Below are 21977 nucleotides of genomic sequence, written 5' to 3' on the forward strand. Positions count from 1 at the left end.
ACCTGATCCTGGGGTCCACACAGCAGCGTTGACACTGGATAATGCATCAGTGTTGACACCTTGCACATCTCACACTCATTCAGAATTGTGCGAGCTGCTAACGAATGATTCATGGTGAGATCATAATTTGCAGTAGTTAACACACCACCACACAATCCATCCCTGCATTGCACGTATAGGATAAACCTAGGTTGCAGTAATGTTGTGATTCACTGTCACCCAATGTGTCTAATGTGTTCGAACCACAGCTGCTCTCCTCAGGGACCACTCACTCCATGTGCACAGTGTTGTTCTGCTCATTCCTGAGCAGACTATCGGAATCACTGGAGGTCCTGCAAGCACTGAAGCGAAGAGGGGGATTGCCTTGGCCCCCCAATATTTTCCAAAGGTTTCTGGAAAAGCTGAGGCAGCATATTCTGGCTTGTGTGAATTTCTTGGATGATCTCATTATTGCAGGACCCTTCCCCCAAGAGTATTTGCAAAACCTCTGCATCCTATTCATGACCTTGTGGGACGCATGCCTGTGTTGTCATTTGTAGAAGTGCAGGTTTTTTTTTAGCTGGAAATGGAGTATTTGGGGCACTGGCTCACAAAAGAGAGAATCAGGCCCACTGACCAGAATGTCACTGAAATAGATTCCTTACCCCATCTGACAAACTTACCTGAATTGTTGGTGTTTTTCAGCAAAATCAAATATTATTCCAAGTTTGCACAGCTCACATTGCACAACCCCTCAGTCAGTTGCATACAAAGGCTGTGCCTTACAACTGGACCACGGGCTGCGATTGGGCTTTTACCCAATTGAAAATCATTCTGAAATCTGCCTCTTGCCTTAAGCCACTCTGTCCTGGTTGCCTGTTGTTTGTTGTATCTGACACATCTGCTAATGGCATCGGGGCAGCGTTGGCATACGGGAATTGGAATGGCTCCAAACAGCCTACAACATGTGTGTCCAAGACATTGACAGTTGCCCAGATAGAAAAGGAGGCATTGGTATTAGTGTCTGCTGTTAAAAAAATCATGTCTACATTTTTGGGTTGCAGTTCTCTCTAATTACAGGTCACAAAATGTTAGTGGCATTCTTCAGGCCAGGCTCCAGCCTCCCAGAACAGACAGCCCAACACCTCCAGTGCTGGTCATTGTTCCTGAGTATTCCTGAGTGGCGCAGCACTCTAATACCTATGCATTGTCGGCCTACCCACTGGCTCACACCCTAAATTCATCCAACAGTAGGTTCTCCGCTCTCATATCATACGAAGTGGCAATATATACTGTATGGCTTCCCCATTATGGTCACTCATGTCACTGCCATCAAGTGCTGGGGCCTCACCTTGTGGCAGGTCCTCCACTACGTAACCCAAGGCTGCCCACCCTACCTACCAGCTGGTGAATGAGTTCAGCTCATGGAAACATGTTTTATGTTTTCCCTGGCACTCAACTGCCAATATGTCATTCTTTTGAACACTGAGACAGATGTGCACTGGATAGTCACCCAGCAGATGTTAAGCTTGCTGCACTGGGGACACGATGAGATGTTCTGTATGAAAGCGTTAGCTTGTCAATGTGTACTGGCCAGGGATCAACAGCAACATTGAAAGAATGTTCCGTGAATGCATGGCATGCACCTGGCACCAGGCAGCACCTCCACAGTTTTTCATCCCCTGGCATAATCCCGCACCTCCACTGGTACCACATCCATCACAATTTTTCAGGCCCATTTTTGAGATCAATGTGATTCCTCATTGTGGATGCCTACTGTAAACAACCGTATGTTGTGCACGTGGTGTCCACCATGACAGACACCCCTCTCACTGCCTTGGCCCAGTTTTTGGCCACTGAAGGGTTACCTTGCTCATTGCTCTCCAATAATGGGCCACAGCTCATGGCATCCACCTTCAAAGATTTCTGAGAGGTCAACGGCATAAAACACATTTCCAACTGTTCTATCCTTCCTCAAATGGCGAAGTGGAATATCTCATTCAGATTTTTAACCACCAAATGAAAACAGCTGTTGAATCCTCTGCCACTGTGTCAACTTTCACCCTGTTTTTCAGCACCTATCAAACCACACTAATTAACATTCACAGCCCTGTCGACCTACTCCACTGATGGCAACCATGGACCCCACTTCATCTTCTGATGCTGCCCCTTCAGAGCCCCATTCCCATGCCTTCCAGTGTGACACATCTAGCACAGCTGTCTAGGCTCATTCCTACAGAAGTCCTGAGGCATGGAAACCAGCAAAAGTGGTGGAGACATATGGAGTTTAAGTACTGCCACCACAACCAGCTCCGGCCTTGAGCACAGGCGTTGTGTCCTCCAATGCCTTCTGGTGAAAATTTGGTGCCACAGACAGCTCTCTAATGTTGGTTTGGTGAGCATTCCACATTCCACATTCATGTACATCGTTGGGACCCTCTGGCATACCCATCACCAGCAATGTCCCAATGGATGTTGCCAAACACCTTCCCTTCCCACAACCGGCAGTTGAAGGGATCAGGTCTTTGTCTACACCGCACCTCCCCTCCCCTCCCTCCCCCCTCCCCACAGCACCAACAAAGGTGTTTCCACCCATAAGCTCCTTTTTTATGTGTGTGTGTGGGGGGGGGGGGGGGGGGGGGGGGGGGATCTGGAATCAGAATGCCCAACGGAGAAAATGGACCTAGATGGCTGTTAGAGGGCATAGCAAGCATGCCACCCATCTCGTCACGTAAATGTGTCAACCAAAAGTGTTCCTCATGACCAATATAAATATGACGGCCAAGTTAGTGCTGTATTCATGTCTGAAAATGTTGATTACTATCTCTGCTGTACTGTGGACTACTTGATAACAACCTCACTTGGCACTTGGTCTTTCTCTCCAGTCAAGATTCGAATTTTCTCTCTCTCTGCCCTAGATCTATTGACACTGTTGTGGCAAAGTTTTCTGCTTGTCACCTTGTTGTTGCATAGGTTGCTTTGGGCTTGTCCTTGTCTGTGTCTCATCTGCTGTGTTTAGATCAACTACTGCTTGGTGTCGTGTTCTCTTCCACAGGCAGCTCTTTCTCACTCACTCCTGTGATCATATCCAGCTACCCACAGACCTAGCAGCAACAGCCAGTTATGGTAAGACAAAAACTCTTAACATGAATTCACAGCATAATGTTCAACCCGAGCCTTATCGAATTGTAGTCATATAATTTCTAACTCTTTGCTATTAAATGGGTTAAGCTAGACTTGTAGAATAACTGCATACGATTGTGAATTTTTCTACTGCTGCACAAAGCTTTATATTTTATAATAAGTATTCATAATTTTTTTGAATTGGGTCTGTTGGTGTCTAAGCAGCTCTAATCATAGAATACCTCACTGACTGCACAGTTTACAGCATGGGTGAAATGACCAAGACTTCTCTCCACATTTCCAAAATTTGATTATTGTCAGGAATGTATCAAACATACAGCAAGTCTCTTACTCTTTATCATTATTCACAAATAATGATATCATGCAGCCCAGTTAAGTTGGTAGACACTTTCTCATTGGGTGTCGACAGCATATTGCTTATTACATGTGAGTACTGAAGAAGTTTTCTTAAGGCATATGTTGTGGTTAAGGCATTCATACCTGTTGCCACTGCAATAAAATAGAATTGTACTGTAGATCACATTGTCCTAAGTATCACTTTGACAATCCTTGCAATTTCTCGATATTTTATTCTACCACATTAAATAGTAATATCGTGTAGTATGTGAATATAGGATTTGATGTTTGAGCTCAAAACAAACGTCCTTGCAATACTGATCTCTCTTGAATTCACTTAGCAGATTATAGTCATATTTGCTGATTGCAATTTCTCATTCTGGAATTCTACCTCCATTTCATTCCAGGAATGAAGTATCCTGCATCATCAAAATAGGTACATAGGGCATCAAATTCAAACAAAAAAAAGGAGGTATTGGTCATTTTGTTTCATGAAGCATTCCCTGATTCCAGTCAATGTCTCAGTTACTAGCCAAGCCACAAATTAACTCATGTCTAACTGAAATCATACCATATTGTCAACACATTCTCTCAGAACCTCTTATCACAGTCACTGTAACAACACTGTGGATTAAATGTTGCAAATAAATGAATATTGACTCTATCATCACTCTCAATCCAGTAAAATGGAATATTTATTCTCTCTCTTTTCACTCTGAATTTAACCCCGTTTTAATTTGTTCACTGTATACTATCAAGTCACCACCCGTGCAGCACTAAGTGATTGCCCAGACTGCAAATGTTAAAACTGTTTGTGTTCTGAGTGCACACAAATCTATCTCTACCTCCTTCGTTCTCCCCCATCTACAGCCTGCACAGTTGTATACAACACCAGGCTGTCAATATTTAGTACTACAAAACAAGTGTTTACTACTGTTTGTGTTTTAGATTTTATAGCCTTGATTAACAAGGATACCCTATATTAAGACATACCCCCAAGGCACACACCAATGCCCGCCCTGTCACCATTACAGACAACTGACCTCAGTCATAGTTCCTGATTTCAAACTGCTGTGAGGAGTGCTGCTGCACTACCACAGCCGCTCTGCCCTGCTGTTCCATGGTCCATGTATGCAATCTACCTATTGTTTTGTCACCTGCCCTGCTGTTCCATGGTCCATGTATGCAATCTACCTATTGTTTTGTCACCCCAAGAAACCAGTGGCACCAATTCAGGGAAGTTACTCCAAGTTTATTTTTTAAAAAAAAGGTTTAATGGAAACATATTTTTGTAACCCCCACTGTTAACTTTGCTCCATGGTTACACTTCTGTTCAATCCTTCCGCAAATGGTTATGTGGAACATCTCATTCAGAGTTTTAACCCGCAAATGAAAAACAGCCGTCAAATCCTCTGCTACTATGTCGGCCCTCACCCTGTTTTTCAGCATCTATCTAAACACACCAATTAACAATCACAGCCCTGCCAAGCTACTGCACAGGTGGCAGTCCACCTCAGCTCAGCTTTGATGGCTCCTCGAAGTAGTTGGCGGCATGTACGCCATTCCTAGCCATGGTCCATGTATTCTGTCACAGATAATAAATGACGATCTTACCTATTAACTCTTGTTTTTCATTTACACTGTCTACAAATGCTTGCCATTTTCAGTATCCTGACAATTTCTCCTTATTTGGCCTCCCTGTACACACTGCTAACCATTGCCTCATACCACCTCCACCCATCCCCATACTTCCTTCTCATATAGCACTCACAACTACCGCTCTGTCGTCCTCCCTCTTCTTCTGTTCTGCATCTCCCTCCGTATACGTTCTTCCATGTCATTTGGTACTGCACACAACTCTCTCAGCCTGCAGCTACAATGAGCTCAACAGTGTCAAATTCCTATACTGTGTGTCTGCACCCTCTTCCTCCCAGCTGTTATCCCCTGTCAAGCTGCATGGCAGCACAATGTATTCAGCTGGAGCAATACAGCTATGCCAGTGTGTGCATCTGTGTGCGCATGTGAAAAATTCTTCCAAAAGCACAGTAATTTTCAGTTTTGTTTATGTAATAATTAATCACTCAATGCCTCAACTATATGGTAAGTTGTTACATTTACTTTTTTCACAACCATATTTCGCCAAAGACCTCCCTTTGACATTCTTAAAAAGAAACTGACATCTATTTACTTTACTTTGGTCCCCAAATTCTGCTATGCAGGGGTTTTGATATACACTCGCACGCACATAAGTAACCAACTTTCAAGTATTCAGATTCATCTCCCCAAACCCAACACTTCCGTTTTGTCACCCAAAACCATATTACACTATTTGCTTCTCAGGTAAACAGCAGGGCTGTCATGCTGGAGTAAGCCTCTCATGCCATTTTCATAACAAGTGACTGTCAGGACTCCACATTAAAAGTTTACACATATTTAAGGTAAGTCAATTACTTTTAATCAAAAGGAATATTGTCTCAATATTCTGCTCAGTAATTTCCTTCAAAAGAAATGCCAGCACAGTCAACAGATACACATAGAGGTACATGCATTATGCTAGCTTTCAGAGTTAATAAAGCTTTATTCCTTCCATTATGTATAAATCTAAAAAATAAATATCCCCCCACTATATAATGGTAATAAATATAATTCATTTCAGACCTCAACTTGCTTCTCCACAAAACGTATCTGTCTTTCTATGGCCATCCAGTGAGGGCCTCGGCGGTTCTTGTTTGCATGGTCCAGAGCAATTTTCAAGTTATCTCTTGTATTAAGGTGTTCCTGTTCTATTGCTGTTGCAGGTACCTTATCTTCAGAGTCCAAGTACGTTAACAACCCTGCAGGCTGTAAAATTCTTTTTAAGAACATTGTGCATAAAACATATCAAGAATAATCTTTAAATTCTTGCTGAACATTATGTACGCTGATGCACTAACTTAATTTATCACCTCACTACCATAAAATTCATGTTTTGTAAATCTTACCATAATTCTTTTGAGTAGCCCCATGGCCGTGGGGTGACCAGTAACCCACAGGCCAACAAGATGTCGTGACAATTGTCGATGAGTAAGAAGGCGGCCATCAGAGCCTTGGGTGAAGAGAGCAGTCAGCAAGTGCCGTGGCAGAGCACCCTCTGCCAAGGCGAGATCTTGCATCTTTGCTGACACCTCTGCATCACCTTCTTCTATAACTGCTCTCATTACCAGGCCAGCACCCTTCACAATAGCTAATGATGGATGCTGTCAAAATGTATGCCACATGAATAAAACATCTTCATGTATTTCGACAATGGACAAACTTTATCACTAGTACATTTAAGGTCATACACTGATAAAGACATGATGTGCATAAAAAAAGCACATGAACTGAAATTTAAGCAACTAAAAACAAATAGAACAATAATAATTAACACAATATTTATGATATTATTTGGCATAGGTGTCTTCAGTCCCTAAATTGTAGAGAGTTGTACCAGTTTCTTATGTTAATTGCTTGCACCTTCCTGAGTCAGGCTTCCACATACAGTATAATGGTACACTTCATCTTCTTCTAACAAATATGGAAATACATCAAGTTCTGCAATCATCACATCATAATGCAGCAAAATGGAATGGTATTTAGAAAGAGGTACAGTAGAACACCACTTATCTGAATTAATTGGGGCTGGACCCATTCAGATAATCAAAAATTCAAGTAATTGGGTGTTTCTCGAAAAAATAAAGTGTCTACACATTTTAATTACTGTAATTATCTATTTTATGTTGAAAGTGGGAGAAAAGATATTTTTAAAGGAAAAAAGGTTTTAATTAATTAAAATTAAAATGCACCACTTTTACTTACAAGTTATATAGTGGTACTGTACAGTATAGGTGCTGATAGCCATTGCTTGCTGAACATCTCAGTCAAAGCAAGCTGTTTGACTGTCTTCATACGTTCCTGGGCAGCCAAGTTGTGTGCAGTGAAAAGTTGCATCTGGTCATACTTGGGTTGATACTCCATACAAATCAATGCAGCTTCAAGGCTGGCAAATGCTTGCTGTGTCTGCTTCCACTTTCACATTAAGGCCATCTTCTTGCTCGACACTTTCTGCTCTGACACTTTCAATAACGTCACCATCATTTAGAATTTGAAACCCAGGGTCTGATGAATCACACACCATCCATTCTGCTGTATCTTCAGCACTAACTTCTTATCCACAAATTTCTTAATTCCTCAAGTAACATGTCATCCTCATCATCTCCAGTCTCTTCCATTTCCCTTTCTTGAGCATCTCTTTCCTCCTCCTCTTTTTCCTTCTCTTCTTCGGTTGGTATGCCTTTCAACTTCTTCAACATATATTTTAATGCGACTGCCTTAACCAAGTTCCAAGGTTCCACAACCATGTAAGCATAATCTTTCAAATTTACTTTTTTGTGGCCATCCAACACACCACCTTTGTCTTCACTCTTTACCAAAAGTTCCCGTAAAAGTTGCCTTTTGTAATGGCATTTCATGGTTTCGATAACTGACTGGTCTTGTGGTTGTGGCAGGCTTGTGACATTTGGTGGTAAAAAGACTGTTGTAAACTGGACATTCCATCTCCACAACAATTCTCCAATGGGATGAGCTGGTGCATTATCAACAATCAAAAGCAATTTATTGCCTCTTTTCCAAGAGATTTTTGTTGCTTTTTCACTTCTGCATTCATCCAAGCCTTGGGTTGTTTTTGACTCCCCCGGCAACAGAAGGGGTATTTCATGGCTTCCTGCAGAGTTTACACAGGTAAGCACCATAACACGGTCTTTATTAACTTCATATTCTCGAGCACTACACTCCCTTTTAGATGCTAAGGTGGTTTCTGCAGAGCTTTCCAAACAAGACCGGTCTCCTCAGTGTTGTACAAAAGCTCAGGATTGTAGGAGTCTGCTACAACTTTAAATTTTTCAATAGAATCTTCTGCAGCTTTGGAGTCTGTTGACAACTTCTCACCACTTTAATCTAATTCATGGACACCATACCTGCACTTAAAATTTCTTAGCCAGCTGTTATTTGCTTTGAAGGATGAACAACAACTCCTGAGCTACAATCTTAGCTTTCTCACAAAGAATCGGACCTGAAATTGGGTTTCCCACAGAACGTAGCTGCAAAAATCACTTTAAAACAGCATATTCTAAATTTTTTGTTTGCTGCTGCCTTCATTCTGTTTCTTGAAGGACTTCCATCTTTGTTTTCAAGCACTAACATGAAGTTTAAAAGCATAGGTTTGTTCCTGTTAATGTCTGAAATCACTGCTCGTTCAGCACCGCACATCTCAACCAACTATTTGCCTGTAGCTCCTTTCTGTGACTGCTCTATAATTTTTAGTTTATCTGCCACTGATAACACAACATGTTTTCTTTTGGATGCTACAGTGAACAATGGAATGCACGCACAAACAAAACAATGCGTACAGTCAGTAGGTCAACAACACACAGACTAACTAGTAATCAAAAGGAACAGGAACAAGTGGACTGGGCCAGTCACCTGGTGACTGTGACTCCTCATCACAATTATGTTCACGCTGTGCCTACACTAACCTCACAGAGCTAAGGACAATAGCACACTCAGTCAGAATCATTATTTTGCAATTTGGATGATCATCAATTCAGATAGCCAGATTTCAGATACCTGGAGCTCTACTGTATATCTAAATTTCAGCTCACTGATTTACCCATACCATGGCCTGCCTAAACCAATCAGGCAAAATCCAGGATGGTTTTGCCAACAATATTCATGCTGTCTGTCACCCCCCCCCCCCTTCCCAATAATAATAATAATAATAATAATAATAATAATAATACCATTCATAGGCTTCTAATAACAATACCATTGGTCAGGTGAGACCCCTCGGATAGAAGAAATGTATTTTCATTTAAATAATGACTACATGTAGTTCACATCAACATGAAATGGTGCAAAAATATTATCAAGGAATTTACCACATAATACCACTTGAAAATTCAGAGGTTACAAACACAGTTATTGTAGTTCTGAGCTGAAGGAAATAATAACTGACAACCATCAATAATACCATGCTAAAAACACATAAAAGGAATTGAATCTGAGTGCCCTCAACATGAACAATACATCTTTATCAATCATAAAGGAAGAAAATAGTAATTTTCCAATAAATAAATCACTGTAAATTCACATCTTCATCATTCCTCCTCCTCCTCCTCCTCCTCCTCCTCCCCCCCCCCTCTTTTCCCCTGCAACTGGGGATAATGAGGGTGAAGAGCAAAAGTAAAGGCATGGAAAAATTAAAGGGTATCTAACTTAAATTCCAAGGCTGTGAGTGTATGGTGTTAAATGAACTACATGTAAACTACCTGTAAAAATAGTACACAACAATCTGAAATCAAAGTACTACATACAGTATTTGCCAGTCTATAAGACTCACTTTTTCCTCCGACAAAAGGTCCACAAACTGTGTGCTTCATATATACCGGTATCAAGATAAGGTATGCTCATTCAAGTTTCAGTTATTGTTGTGCTTACTGTGAAGATCCACTTGTGTCACACCTTTATCGTAGTTTTATTTGCAAACTATGGCTGAAAAACTGCATCGTTACACTAGTGCATGTAAGCAGCATGGAACAGTGCTGCAGAGAGGCATTTTGGGTCACTTACAATTGAAAACAATGGTAGGAACGCAGCTGAATCAGAAAGGTGTTTTAAAGAAAGCTCCTCAAAGTAAACATACTCTGAGAAGTGGAACTGTCAATTGGCCAAAACTTGAAACAGAACTCAGTACTTGGATTTTAGAGAACAGACAAGTGGTAATTTCAGTTTCTACAAAAATGATCACTCATCAAGCGAAAGCAATATCCCCTAATAAAGGGATCACTGACTAATCGACAACAGCATGGGGTTCAAGATTTATGAAGAGGTATTCTCTTTGTCTGCAGACCAAGACAAAAATATCACAGAAGATGCCAGCCAAGTAAGATGAACACACTGTTGAAATCCATTTGTCATTAATGCAAGGAAATGAGAAAAGTTTGAACTTTCACAAACTGGAAACATGAACAAGACTCCACTAACCTTTGATGTGTCTTCTAACAGAACTATCGGTTCCAAAATTGCCAAAATTGGGACAAAATTGGCAATACTTTTGATTTTGAAAAAGAAGATGCTTTCTCAGGAGCAATTGCTGAAAGGAGTATTTGTCTATGTTCACCATAAAGGCTGGATTGGCGGAAGATGAATGAGATTGTGGATAGAAAGTATTTGGTCTAGCCTTACTCAAGAACCTGCCCTGTTAGTATGCAAACAGTTTCAGTCGCACAGAACAGAACATGTTAAAAATAGACCGCATGAACTGAAAACTCAGTTAGCTCTCATTCCAGGACGGCAAACTAGCTTACTTCAACTATTAGACGTATGTATCAACATACCATTTATGGCACTTACGGAGGAGTGGAACAGATGGAGGCAAAATGCAGATTTTGAAACTATACCATCAGTAACGAGGAAGAGACCTACCATTTCTCAAGTTTGTGAGTGGCTCAAAGCTTCACAAGACCCTATAAAAACTGAACAACTGATTAAATCAATTAACACTATGCCGTCCGGTTACACCACATTGGTGTTGTGCACGAAATAGCAGTCAACGGCCAGTGACACCAAAGTGGTGTCATGTGCATGGTATCACTCAGTGGCCCACGACACCACAGCGGTGTTGCGAGCATAGTATCGCGCAGTGGCTGGCAAAAGCACTTTAGCATCTTTTGCATTATGTTGGCATTTTGTTTAGGTAACAATAAGTTAATGATGCAACGAGAAATTCAGAAAGGGTGAAACAGATATTTTATTAAATATGTCTGCAAAGTTAAGTGATTGTGAAAGAGGGAACAGGGTACTAACAAGAGACTAACTGAAAAAAAATGAAGTTTTTGCTTCCTTTCGTCTTTCCCTCTCCTACCCTCTTTCCTGAAGAAGCAACCGTTGGTTGCGAAAGCTTGAATTTTGTGTGTATGTTTGTGTTTGTTTGTGTGTCTATCAACATTCCAGCACTTTCGTGTTTGTTTGTGTGTCTATCAACATGCCAGCGCTTTCGTTTGGTAAGTTACATCATCTTTGTTTTTGTCCCTGGTGCATCATGAATATCTGGTGGCCAGAAAAAAGTAAGTAATGAAGAGCTCCAGATACCTACACAGAAGAGCAGGAAGCTGAGAGAAAGTGGAGATGGTTGGGGCACACACTGACAGAGTCAGGCAGAGCAATTAAAAAGAATGCACAAGAACAGAATCCCCAGGGAGCAAGGAAGAGAGGCAGGACTAGAGGCACATGGATGATGATGGTTGGCAGGGAGGTGAGGAGAGGAGAGTTGGCAAGACCTGGACAGATTTTAGGAAAATGTCTAAAGACAGAGGATGGCGAGTTCTGCTAGATACCCTATGCCCCCATACAGGCCAAAGTCAAATTAAGTCTTTCTCAATACAAACCAAAAACTACACTTCCAATAAAATGTTAAGATTAGAGTATAAAAGTCATTGTCTTAACCACATGCTACTTTTTTTATTTATAACCATTTCCAGTTTTGCAGTCAGCAACAGATGTAAAAATTATAGCAGTGACACATAGGTACATAGCACTGACATAACCAAGACACTGACTTTTATAAACTAATCTGATAAAGAAGGTCACATCACTTCTGCAGGAGCCAACAGCTTCATTTCGCAAATAAAATTACCATTTGTATGTTTGGTTGCATTGGATACGCCATGAAAACTATTTCACAGTATCAAAGAACAGTCAATTTTGGAAGGTATGTAATACTTTCTTTGCCACAAGTCACTGGAGAAACCAAAAAAATATCGCATCATTCATGATGGTAATGCTCACTGTAAGAAAAGAAGAACAACATCAAAGAAGAAAAATATCAAAATAATCTCCTATTTCTCATATTCACCCATTGCCTAACGAGTTCTTTGTGATTCTCTTCTTTCAAACAATAAATTTGTGATCAGCAATCTCCTATACCTGAAGCAGCTGTTCAATTCTTCCAAAGTCATATTTTTGAGGTACCTTACATCAAAGTGGTCAAAATGTCTCACGAACTGGTTCAAAAGCATGCAAAGATATACAAAGCAATAAAATTATGTGTACCAAAAAATGTTTTTCTTTCACCATTTCTGTAAATAATCAAACAACGAAGTTTCTCATACATTCAGTCTTACATTTAGCTTTTGGGATTCCGCATGACAGTGTAAGTCACACCTGTGAAGTCAGAATTGACTCCAAATTTCCTGAGTACCTAAATATTTTCACTGATCTGTTCTCAAATCTATAAAGGTGAAACAATACTTGTGATGTGCAATAATTTGTGACTACTTATCAACACCAAACTGAGTATCTGTTTTGAATAAGGACTGCTGCTCCTAAACTCACAGCGACGTTAACCCATATTAATGACAAGCATTGTTTCTACACGAAACTTCCTACACAAACCTCACACTAAGTACAGGATGGAGAAAAACATTCTAATAATTATGTAACAGTACTGTAGGAAACATTGAATACAATTTGTGAAACAACCATAGGATCGAAATCCACTACTGTGGAGCTACGGCCATAAACAACAGCCAGACAGTGATGAGAAAATGAGAGAGTTTGCATTTGAACTAAATTGCCCTAGCTAATACCCACTATGCTAAAGAGCACAGTTACATATTAAATTAGTTTAAGATAATGATTTCATTTGAGAAGATGGACTAAAATCAACTGTGGTAAAAATAGCATGGTGCCATTAATTTGGTAAGGTGGTCAGTTTTACTGCAGAAACAGCACAGCAGTGAGAGGGTTTACAAGTGTTGCTGTAAGGTGCAATGTTGTTAATAATAAAATCCTAAGGTCACAAGCTGGACTGTAAGGCACAAGTGCCACACTGCAGTATTTAAATGATTAATGGAAAATCTCATATAAGTTGTGAAACAAATACTAACAAAGAGATAGAGGGGCTGGCCAGTACTTAGCTCAGTACAGCCGATAGATACACATAAAACAGAACTGAAAATTTACATTCCTAGCTTTCGGAACTTTGTTCCTTCATCAGGGAGGAGAGAGGGGAAAAAAGGGAAGAAGGGAAAATGGATTCAGTTACTCACAACCCAGGTTATGAAGCAACAGGGAAAGGTAAACAGGGAGGGTAGCAAGGATGGAGGCATGGTTGTCAGAGGGAAGCCAAAGATATTCTACTGTAAGTACTGTGCCAGCTTCAAACCAAAGAGGATGCATACAGAAGTAAAGAGGTATATAGTATAAAGATAAACACAACTATGTAGGATGAAAAGATGCGTGAATGGCTACAGAGGAAAGGGAAAGAGGAGAAGACTGAAGAGTGAATGGGAGTGAGGTGGTTTAACGTAGGTTCAGTCCAGGGGGATGGCGGGATGAAAGGATGTGTTGGAGTGCAAGTTCCCATCTCCGCAGTTCAGAGGGACTGGTGTTGGGTGGGAGAAGCCAAATGGCACATACGGTGTAGCAGGTTCCTAGGTCCCTAGAATTATGCTGGAGGGCATGCTTTGCTACTGGGTATTGGGCATCTCCTAGGCGAACAGTTCGTCTGTGTCCGTTCATGCGCTCAGCCAGTTTGGTTGCTGTCATGCCGATGTAAAAGGCTGTGCAGTGCAGGCATGTCAGTTGATAAATGACATGTGTAGTTTCACACGTAGCCCTGCCTTGAATTGTGTATGTTTTACCAGTAGCGGGGCTGGAGTAGGTGGTTGTGGGGGGATGCATGGGGCAGGTTTTGCAGCGGGGTCGGTTACAGGGGTAGGAACCGCTGGGTAGAGAAGGTAGTCTGGGAATATTGTAGGGTTTAACAAGGATGTTACGGAGGTTAGGGGGGCGACGAAAGGCAACTCTGGGTGGTGTGGGGAGAATTTTGTCAAGGGATGATCTCATTTCAGGGGTTGACTTGAGAAAGTCATATCCCTGGCGGAGTAATTTGTTGATGTGTTTGAGGCCAGGATAATATTGGGTGACAAGGGGGATGCTTCTGTGTGGTCTGGGGGTAGGAACATTGTTGTTGGACGGGGAGGAATGTATTGCTCGGGAAATCTGTTTGTGGACAAGGTCTGCAGGATAGTTGCGGGAGAGGAAAGCACTGGTCAGGTTATTGGTGTAGTTGTTGAGGGATTCGTCACTGGAGCAGATACGTTTGCCACGTATACCTAGGCTGTAGGGAAGGGAGCGTTTGATGTGGAAAGGATGGCAGCTATCAAAGTGAAGGTACTGTTGTTTGTTTGTGGGTTTGATATGGACAGAGGTGTGGATGTGAGCTTCAACAAGATGAAGGTCAACATCCAGGAAGGTGGCTTGGGTTTTGGAGAAGGACCAGGTGAAATTCAGATTCGAAAAGGAGTTGAGGTTATGGAGGAAATTAAGGAGTGTTTCTTCACCATGAGTCCAGACCACAAAGATGTCATCTATAAACCTATACCAGGCCAGGGGAAGCAGCTGTTGGGTCTTCAGGAAAGCCTCCTCCATGCAGCCCATGAAGAGGTTGGCATAGGAGGGAGCCATCCTGGTTCCCATGGCCGTTCCCCTGATTTGTTTGTAGGTCTGGCCTTCAAAAGTGAAGTAATTATGGGTGAGGATGAAGTTGGTAAGTGTGATAAGGAACGAGGTTTTTGGAAGATCTTCGGGTGGGCGTTGGGAGAGATAGTGCTCAAGGGCAGAGAGACCATGGGTATGTGGGATGTTTGTGTAAAGGGATGTAGCATCTATGGTGACAAGAAAGGTTTCAGGTGGGAGAGGAGTGGGAATGGATTTGAGGCGTTCTAGGAAGTGGTTTGTGTCTTTGATGTAGGATGGGAGTCTGCGGGTGATAGGTTGTAGGTGCTGGTCTACCAGAGCTGAGATACGTTCGGTTGGGGATTTGAAGCCTGCTACAATTGGACGGCCAGGATGGTTCTCTTTGTGGATTTTGGGTAATAGGTGGAAGGTAGGGGTACGTGGCTCAGGTGGAGTGAGTAAGTCTATGGAAGCCGTTGTGAGGCCTTGTGAGGGACCTTGGATTTTTAGGATTTTTTGCAGCTCAGTCTGGATGGAGAGAATGGGATCCTGGGTAACAGCTTTGTAGGTTGAGGTGTCATCTTTTCATCCTACATAGTTGTTTTTATCTTTATACTATATACCTCTTTACTTCTGTATGCATCCTCTTTGGTTTGAAGCTGGCACAGTACTTACAGTAGAATATCTTTGGCTTCCCTCTGACAACCATGCCTCCATCCTTGCTACCCTCCCTGTTTACCTTTCCCTGTTGCTTCATAACCCGGGTTGTGAGTAACTGGATCCATTTTCCCTTCTTCCCTTTTTTCCCCTCTCTCCTCCCTGATGAAGGAACAAAGTTCCGAAAGCTAGGAATGTAAATTTTCAGTTCTGTTTTATGTGTATCTATCGGCTGTACTGAGCTGAGGTAAGTACTGGCCAGCCCCTCACACTGCAGTATTTCTGTACTGAACGTATCACAATTAGTACCGACTGCTCGGGGCGCCAAGCTGAGGAAAACATTACTGGTGCCCGAGTGCAAGATTTGTATGTAATGTGCATCACAATTAGTAGTGAATATTGAAACGGATCAAACTGTATGAGGGAAAAGGCAGAAAAAAGGGTTTGTTCGGAAAAATGACCTCGAACTGGCCCTGGTCAACTGTTTCAATTTTTGCTCACACAGAGAGAAATCTTCTCTGGGATGATAAAATGCCACAAAAAGCAAAAGCCACTGGTACCACACCTATTTTATACCAATCCTAACACACGGTTTAGAAATATGTACCCTACTAAACAAAGACTTCAGCAGAATTCAGGAAACAGAGGAGAGATTCATTAGAACTATGAATCAAACAGCTAGAAAGGACAAAAACAGGAATGAGGTGAACAGAAAAGTAGCTGATATTGAGGTTCCTGTTATGAGTGTCATAAAGAAACACAGGCTTCAAAGGTGTGGGCACATAATGAGAATGAACAGCCAAAGACCTGCCAAAAGGTATTTCAACCTGAGCCTTGTAGGAAGAAGACCACGGGGAAGACCAAGAAAATGCTGGATAAAGACTGGAAGAGCAGATGAGGAGGAGAAAGGAGCAGATGTGGAGGAGAAGCCATCCTGGAATAGAAGATCTATGAAGACAGAACGAGATGACAAGCACTTGTTCACGACACCTAGGAAACTGGAGTCAGAAAACTATAATGATGATGATGATGATATGAGGACGAAATAACTTTTATTCTGACAAGTACAGTGGTTCAGTAAATGTGAACTAAGGCTAGGGTAAAAAAGAAACAATATATAATTTTAAATTCTTTTTCCAAAAAACCTTTTCCCCCACATTCAAAACCACTGTGTCCAGTATCACTACAAAGTTGACACTGTCAAGGAAATTATTGGCGCACCCTTTTGAAAATTCCTGGGATGTTGCAAGTGACTGTCACATCCTCAAAATTTCTTTCCAATTAACTATTTGAGATGCCCAATATATGATGTCTTTTGTGAAACCCCATTCTCGAAAGCCTAGTGGTGTTACAATCTGGGAGGCTACTCGCACGTACCATCGTACCCGACCCACTTGTGTTCTAAACGTGTTACTCGAATGCCATCTGACTGCTGAAGTGGAATGCAGTGGTACCCCATCCTGTTTGAAAAACATCTGTTGGAAAATGTGGAGAGAATGTCTTCCAACAATCTGGACATTCTAATTGTAAAAACTGTAAATGATTTTGTCAGTTAATCTGGCAGAGGTAGGATGTTGGCACCAACAATTCCTGTCCAGACATTCACTGAAAATCTTTCCTGGTGACCATGTTCTTGAATATTATGGCTATTTTCATGCATCCGCTGGTGATGGTTGTAGAAGTTAAATACTGCTTCCCTAGCAAGAACAGCCTCGTCCGTAAACAACGTGAAGTACGGAAAATACATACTGTTGAGAAGCTTTTACTGCCTGAACATCCAGGCGTGACAATTTGCTTACCTTTGATAATTTTCTACTTTCAATGTTTTGACCTTTTATGCACAGCAAGGATGTAAATCATTTCCCTTTGCAACATTTCAGACAAGCAAATGAGTGACATCGAGTTTATGCGCCGATGCCCTAGTGCCGTTTCAAAATGCAGGAATACTGCATCATATTCCAGAATCCTTACTGTTCATCATCCTGTATCGTCCTAGTTAGATGCAAACATGCTCATTTCTCTCAAGCAATGGTCCACAGCCCCTAAACGTGTTAACCGCTGGTAGTCTTTTGTTTGGGAAATGTTCAGGATACAATCTTCTCACACCCAGACCACTGCATTCCAGTGCTCAATAAATGTCAACTAGCTCATAGTTTGTCTACCTGTTCATGGGAACTCTAGCACAGTACAGCACATGATAATACATGCAGTGGAGTAGAATAACCACAGAACAACATAGCAGTAACTTAGATGGACAAATCCACATTACTGGACACACCAAAACACTTTCGCTTTCCAGAAAAACTCCCAGATGCTGGTCATTGATTGGCTGCTATTTTCTGGCAGGCACTTCACCAGGGTGTATTTCTGACCTATGGATATCACAAATTTCACTCATCTCATAGCTCGATAACTGGCTTGTTACCCTTCATTTACCATTACTGGGAGACAATATGTAACCCCCCCCTCCCCCCCCCCCCCCCACACACACACACACACACACACACACACAGAGAGAGAGAGAGAGAGAGAGAGAGAGAGAGAGAGAGAGAGAGAATCTCTTTCTCACAGTTGGTGTGTTAAGACCAATGGATCTTTTTCATGAGTTTTGATGTAGTTTTAAGTTGCAATTATTACGGAGTTGGCATGAGCTTTGGCTAGCTTTCTTTTTGCACTGGAATAGTGAATGTCATAACTTAGCCCGCTCCCACCCTAACTGGTGTTCCACTACATACAAAATCATGAAATACTTTGGTTCAGCCTTACATTAATCCTGCTTCCAATACTAGAATGTCACCCACATCCCCAAGGAATACCTATATGCAAATCCTACTTTTCACATTTTATCAGAGCACCCTATTACAGCCCTATCATACCGATGGCAAGTTTGGTCATCTAAAAGCAAAACACTCACTGACTTAAATCATCTGCTTTATGGTACAAGAAATCTGAATCTCCCCATCGACACCAGCTTCTCTAATTACAGAGACAGGAACTGTTCCTCTGCTCTTCTGCTTCTACCATGCCTTTCAGTTCTGTGGTCCTAGTGTCCTCTATCTCCACCAATCCCTGCCCTATATCTGTTTCAATCATCACCCTCTCACCTCCCCCTACTTCACATTAATCCATCAACTCTCGTTTAGTTACATCCATGAACCCTCACTGACATCATTTTCCTCAGTGACATCTCTTCTTCCTCCTCCTCCTCCTCCTCCTCCTCCTCCTCCTCCTCCTCCATCTTAGCCCCTCTTTCTTGAATGTGGAGGAACACTCAACTACCTCTGACAGCGTTTTTAGTTTTTCCTGGTACTGTATTCCTATCCTCTTCCCCTGGTATCCTCCCTCTCCCAGCTCTCACCCTTCTCTTCTCTCACTCCTTCCATGTTAATTCCATAAGCTCCACACAGCTTAATGAATCCAGCATCACAACCGGACTGGAAGAAGTGATTGTTTGATAGGACTCATTCCAAGACACCAAGAGATCATCAATTTAGTATTGGAGGGAAGTGTACGTCTGTATATGTGGAGGGAGGAGAGAGGGGGTGTGGGATGGGGGAGGAAGGGTAAAAGTTGTAGATGGAGACCAAGAAATGAATACAGTAAGCAGACTCAGAAGGATGTAAGTTGCAGTAGTTATTTGGAGATAAAGATACTTGCACAGGATATAGTAGCATGGCGAGCTGCATCAAGCCAGTCTTCAGACTGAAGACAACAACAATGACAGCAAGCATTATCGTCTTGCAGTTTAAGAGATGAACCGCACTAAAGATGATTCCTCCAAACCATGTCATTTTTTGCATAATTTACTGTGCAAAAATATCTGGAAATTGACACTACTTGGTTAAACATTACCTGTATTTTATGTTAAAAGTGAAGACTGTTTCATTATTAAGGGAAAATGAATATCTGGTGATTGAGTAAACTTATGATAAATATGAAGGTACAAATACTTCAGGTGGAGGTGAAGGAAACAATAAAAAGCAGCTGGTTGCATCTTCAAATTAGGCTGACAACTCCTGAGGCCACAGAACTTGCATTAAGTCTGTATTCACAGCTGTAGGTACTTGTTTTGATGATGGGTTAATAATGTACTATTAATGCTGACATGGTGCTGGTCTATTGTGTGTACCTAGAACAACAGTTCTCACTCACATATTCTTAAGTGATACAAACTTTCATAACTTAATGGAAAAGCAACTTTTTTTTATACAGGCAGGATGCATGGACACTGTCAAATGTTTGGTGTTGCACTGAACGCAGTTTGTCTTCCAGGTTCAAATTTAGACTCCAGGCAGCTGTTTTCATATTATAGTGAAGTAGTAACAGATTTGTGGCACAGAGTCCTAAAAGAGAACTATATCGTAACTTCAATGTTTTCTTTTGAAAATCTTTCAAGATTGTTTAGACGTAGGGGTCCTAGGTTCAATTCTTTGTTGGATCAGAGATTTTCTTCACTTGGGGAATGCGGATTTGGTTTTACCTCATCTTTATCACTAAGATGTACCATGTCACCAAAGTGGCATTAAAAGGAAAGACTTGAACCGGTCGCCAAATAATGAGAGATGTGATCTTCCAACCAACAATCCCATACAATCATTTTCATTTGTATTGCTGCAACATCCTGTTTTCTTCAACTGATTAGATTTAAGGGTTTAAAATAAATGTTAATTTTTTAATAATGTAAATGAATTGTTTTCGATAGGTACATTCTTATTTTCAAAATAACACTAACAAACAATGAAATAAGACAAAAACATAAACATACAGTACTCAAAAACTACACAAACGATCACCAAAATGGCAAAGAAACGCCAAAATTGTCAGAATATAACCCCAAAATTGACAGAAAATAACATCAAAACAGAAAAGAATGCTGTCTGACGAAGTGCGCAGGGAAGAGATGGAGTCATGAAAAGACTGCCAGGTGCAGTGTTGGGAGACTGTGGAGCAAGAGGGGGCTGACCGGAATTGGAAAAGGAGAGGAGCAGGGAAGAGGAAAGGTAGGCAGATGCGATTGCAGATGGTGGCACACTATTAGGATGCGGGGACCTCTGTCCAACCAACCTCCTCAACATCCTAGTCCAGCCCTATGACAATCCCAACCCCTTGCCATAAGCATCATATTCCTGTGGTAGACCTAGATGCAAGACCTGCACAATCCACCCACCCAGCACTTCCTATTCAGTGCTGTCACAGGCTTCTACTACTAAACCAGAGCCCAGGCCACATGTGAAAGCTGCCATGTCACGTACCAGCTCTGCTGCAATCATTGCACAGCTTTTTATATTGGTATGACAACTAAGCAAGCTATTCACCAGGATGAATGACTACCATCAAACAGTGGCCAAGTGCAAAGTAGACCACCAACTGGCACAACATGCAACTGAACACAACATGCTTGTTTTCAACAACTGCTTCACAACCTGGGCCATCTGGATCCTCGCCTCCACCACTTCTTTTCTGAACTGCGCAGATGGGAGCTATTCTCATAACATATTATCTACTCCCAAAATTGTCCCAGCCTCAACCTACAGTTTCTACACCCTCCACCCAACAGTTTTCAGCCCCTCTGTCCTATCACTTTGTCCCATTCACATCCTCTCATAGGGTGCTGCCCTCTGCCAATACACCTGTCCATCTTTCCCCTTCCATGCTCCTGTCCCTTTGCACTCCCCTTCCTCTCCCCCCTCCCCTACACTCTTCCCTGACCCACAGCCTCCCAATGCTGTGCCTGGCAGTCTTGTCACACCTTCATCTAGTGCCGGCACACTCTGCCATACAGCACTTTACTCTCATCTCACCTGTACATTGCTATCCCTTCCCCTTCCATGCCTTCTTCAGACTGTTGCTTTTATCCATCATGACAGTTGCATTCGGGTCTGAGCTGCTAGCTGTGTGTGTGTGGTGTGGTGGGGGGGGGGGGGGGGGGGGGGTTGGTTTGTATGTTTTGTTTTCTGAAGAAGGCTTTGGCCAAAAGCTAAATGTGTAACAGTTTTTACAGTGTGCCTGTCTGCAACTCAACATGTCATATTTATGGTAGTAGCAATCTATCCTTTTCCTTATATTACTGATATTCCAACCTACAGTTCCCGTTATTTTCTGCTAATTATACTACACTGATTTAGCTTCCTACTTGAGTTGTTACAATTTTCTGCAAAAGTCAAACAGTATACTTATTGGGAACTTAAAACTAATTATCACTGTTGATGAAGAGAGGCATTAGTCTTACTATTGCAGCATAGCAGACAGTGAGATGAGACCCATTTATCAGTAGAAACATTAGGCTTTTGGATATGTCTGACTTTTGAGGGGAGTGAGCAAACAGA

General features: G+C 41.8%; 1 protein-coding gene across 1 annotated transcript in view; it reads right to left on the reverse strand.

Moving 5' to 3' along the window:
• The window catches only part of LOC126483610 (dnaJ homolog subfamily C member 13), a 380828-nt gene that overhangs the window by 246160 nt on the left and 112691 nt on the right, over positions 1–21977 (reverse strand). Inside the window, exons 11-12 of the mRNA XM_050106649.1 lie at positions 6441–6695; positions 6118–6300 (exon numbers count right to left, since the gene is read on the reverse strand). Of these exons, the coding sequence (XP_049962606.1) occupies positions 6118–6300; positions 6441–6695 (438 nt within the window). The remainder of the gene's footprint in view (positions 1–6117; positions 6301–6440; positions 6696–21977) is intronic.

This window comes from Schistocerca serialis, chromosome 6 (genome assembly GCF_023864345.2).
Source record: "Schistocerca serialis cubense isolate TAMUIC-IGC-003099 chromosome 6, iqSchSeri2.2, whole genome shotgun sequence".
NCBI classification, from domain to species: domain Eukaryota; kingdom Metazoa; phylum Arthropoda; class Insecta; order Orthoptera; family Acrididae; genus Schistocerca; species Schistocerca serialis.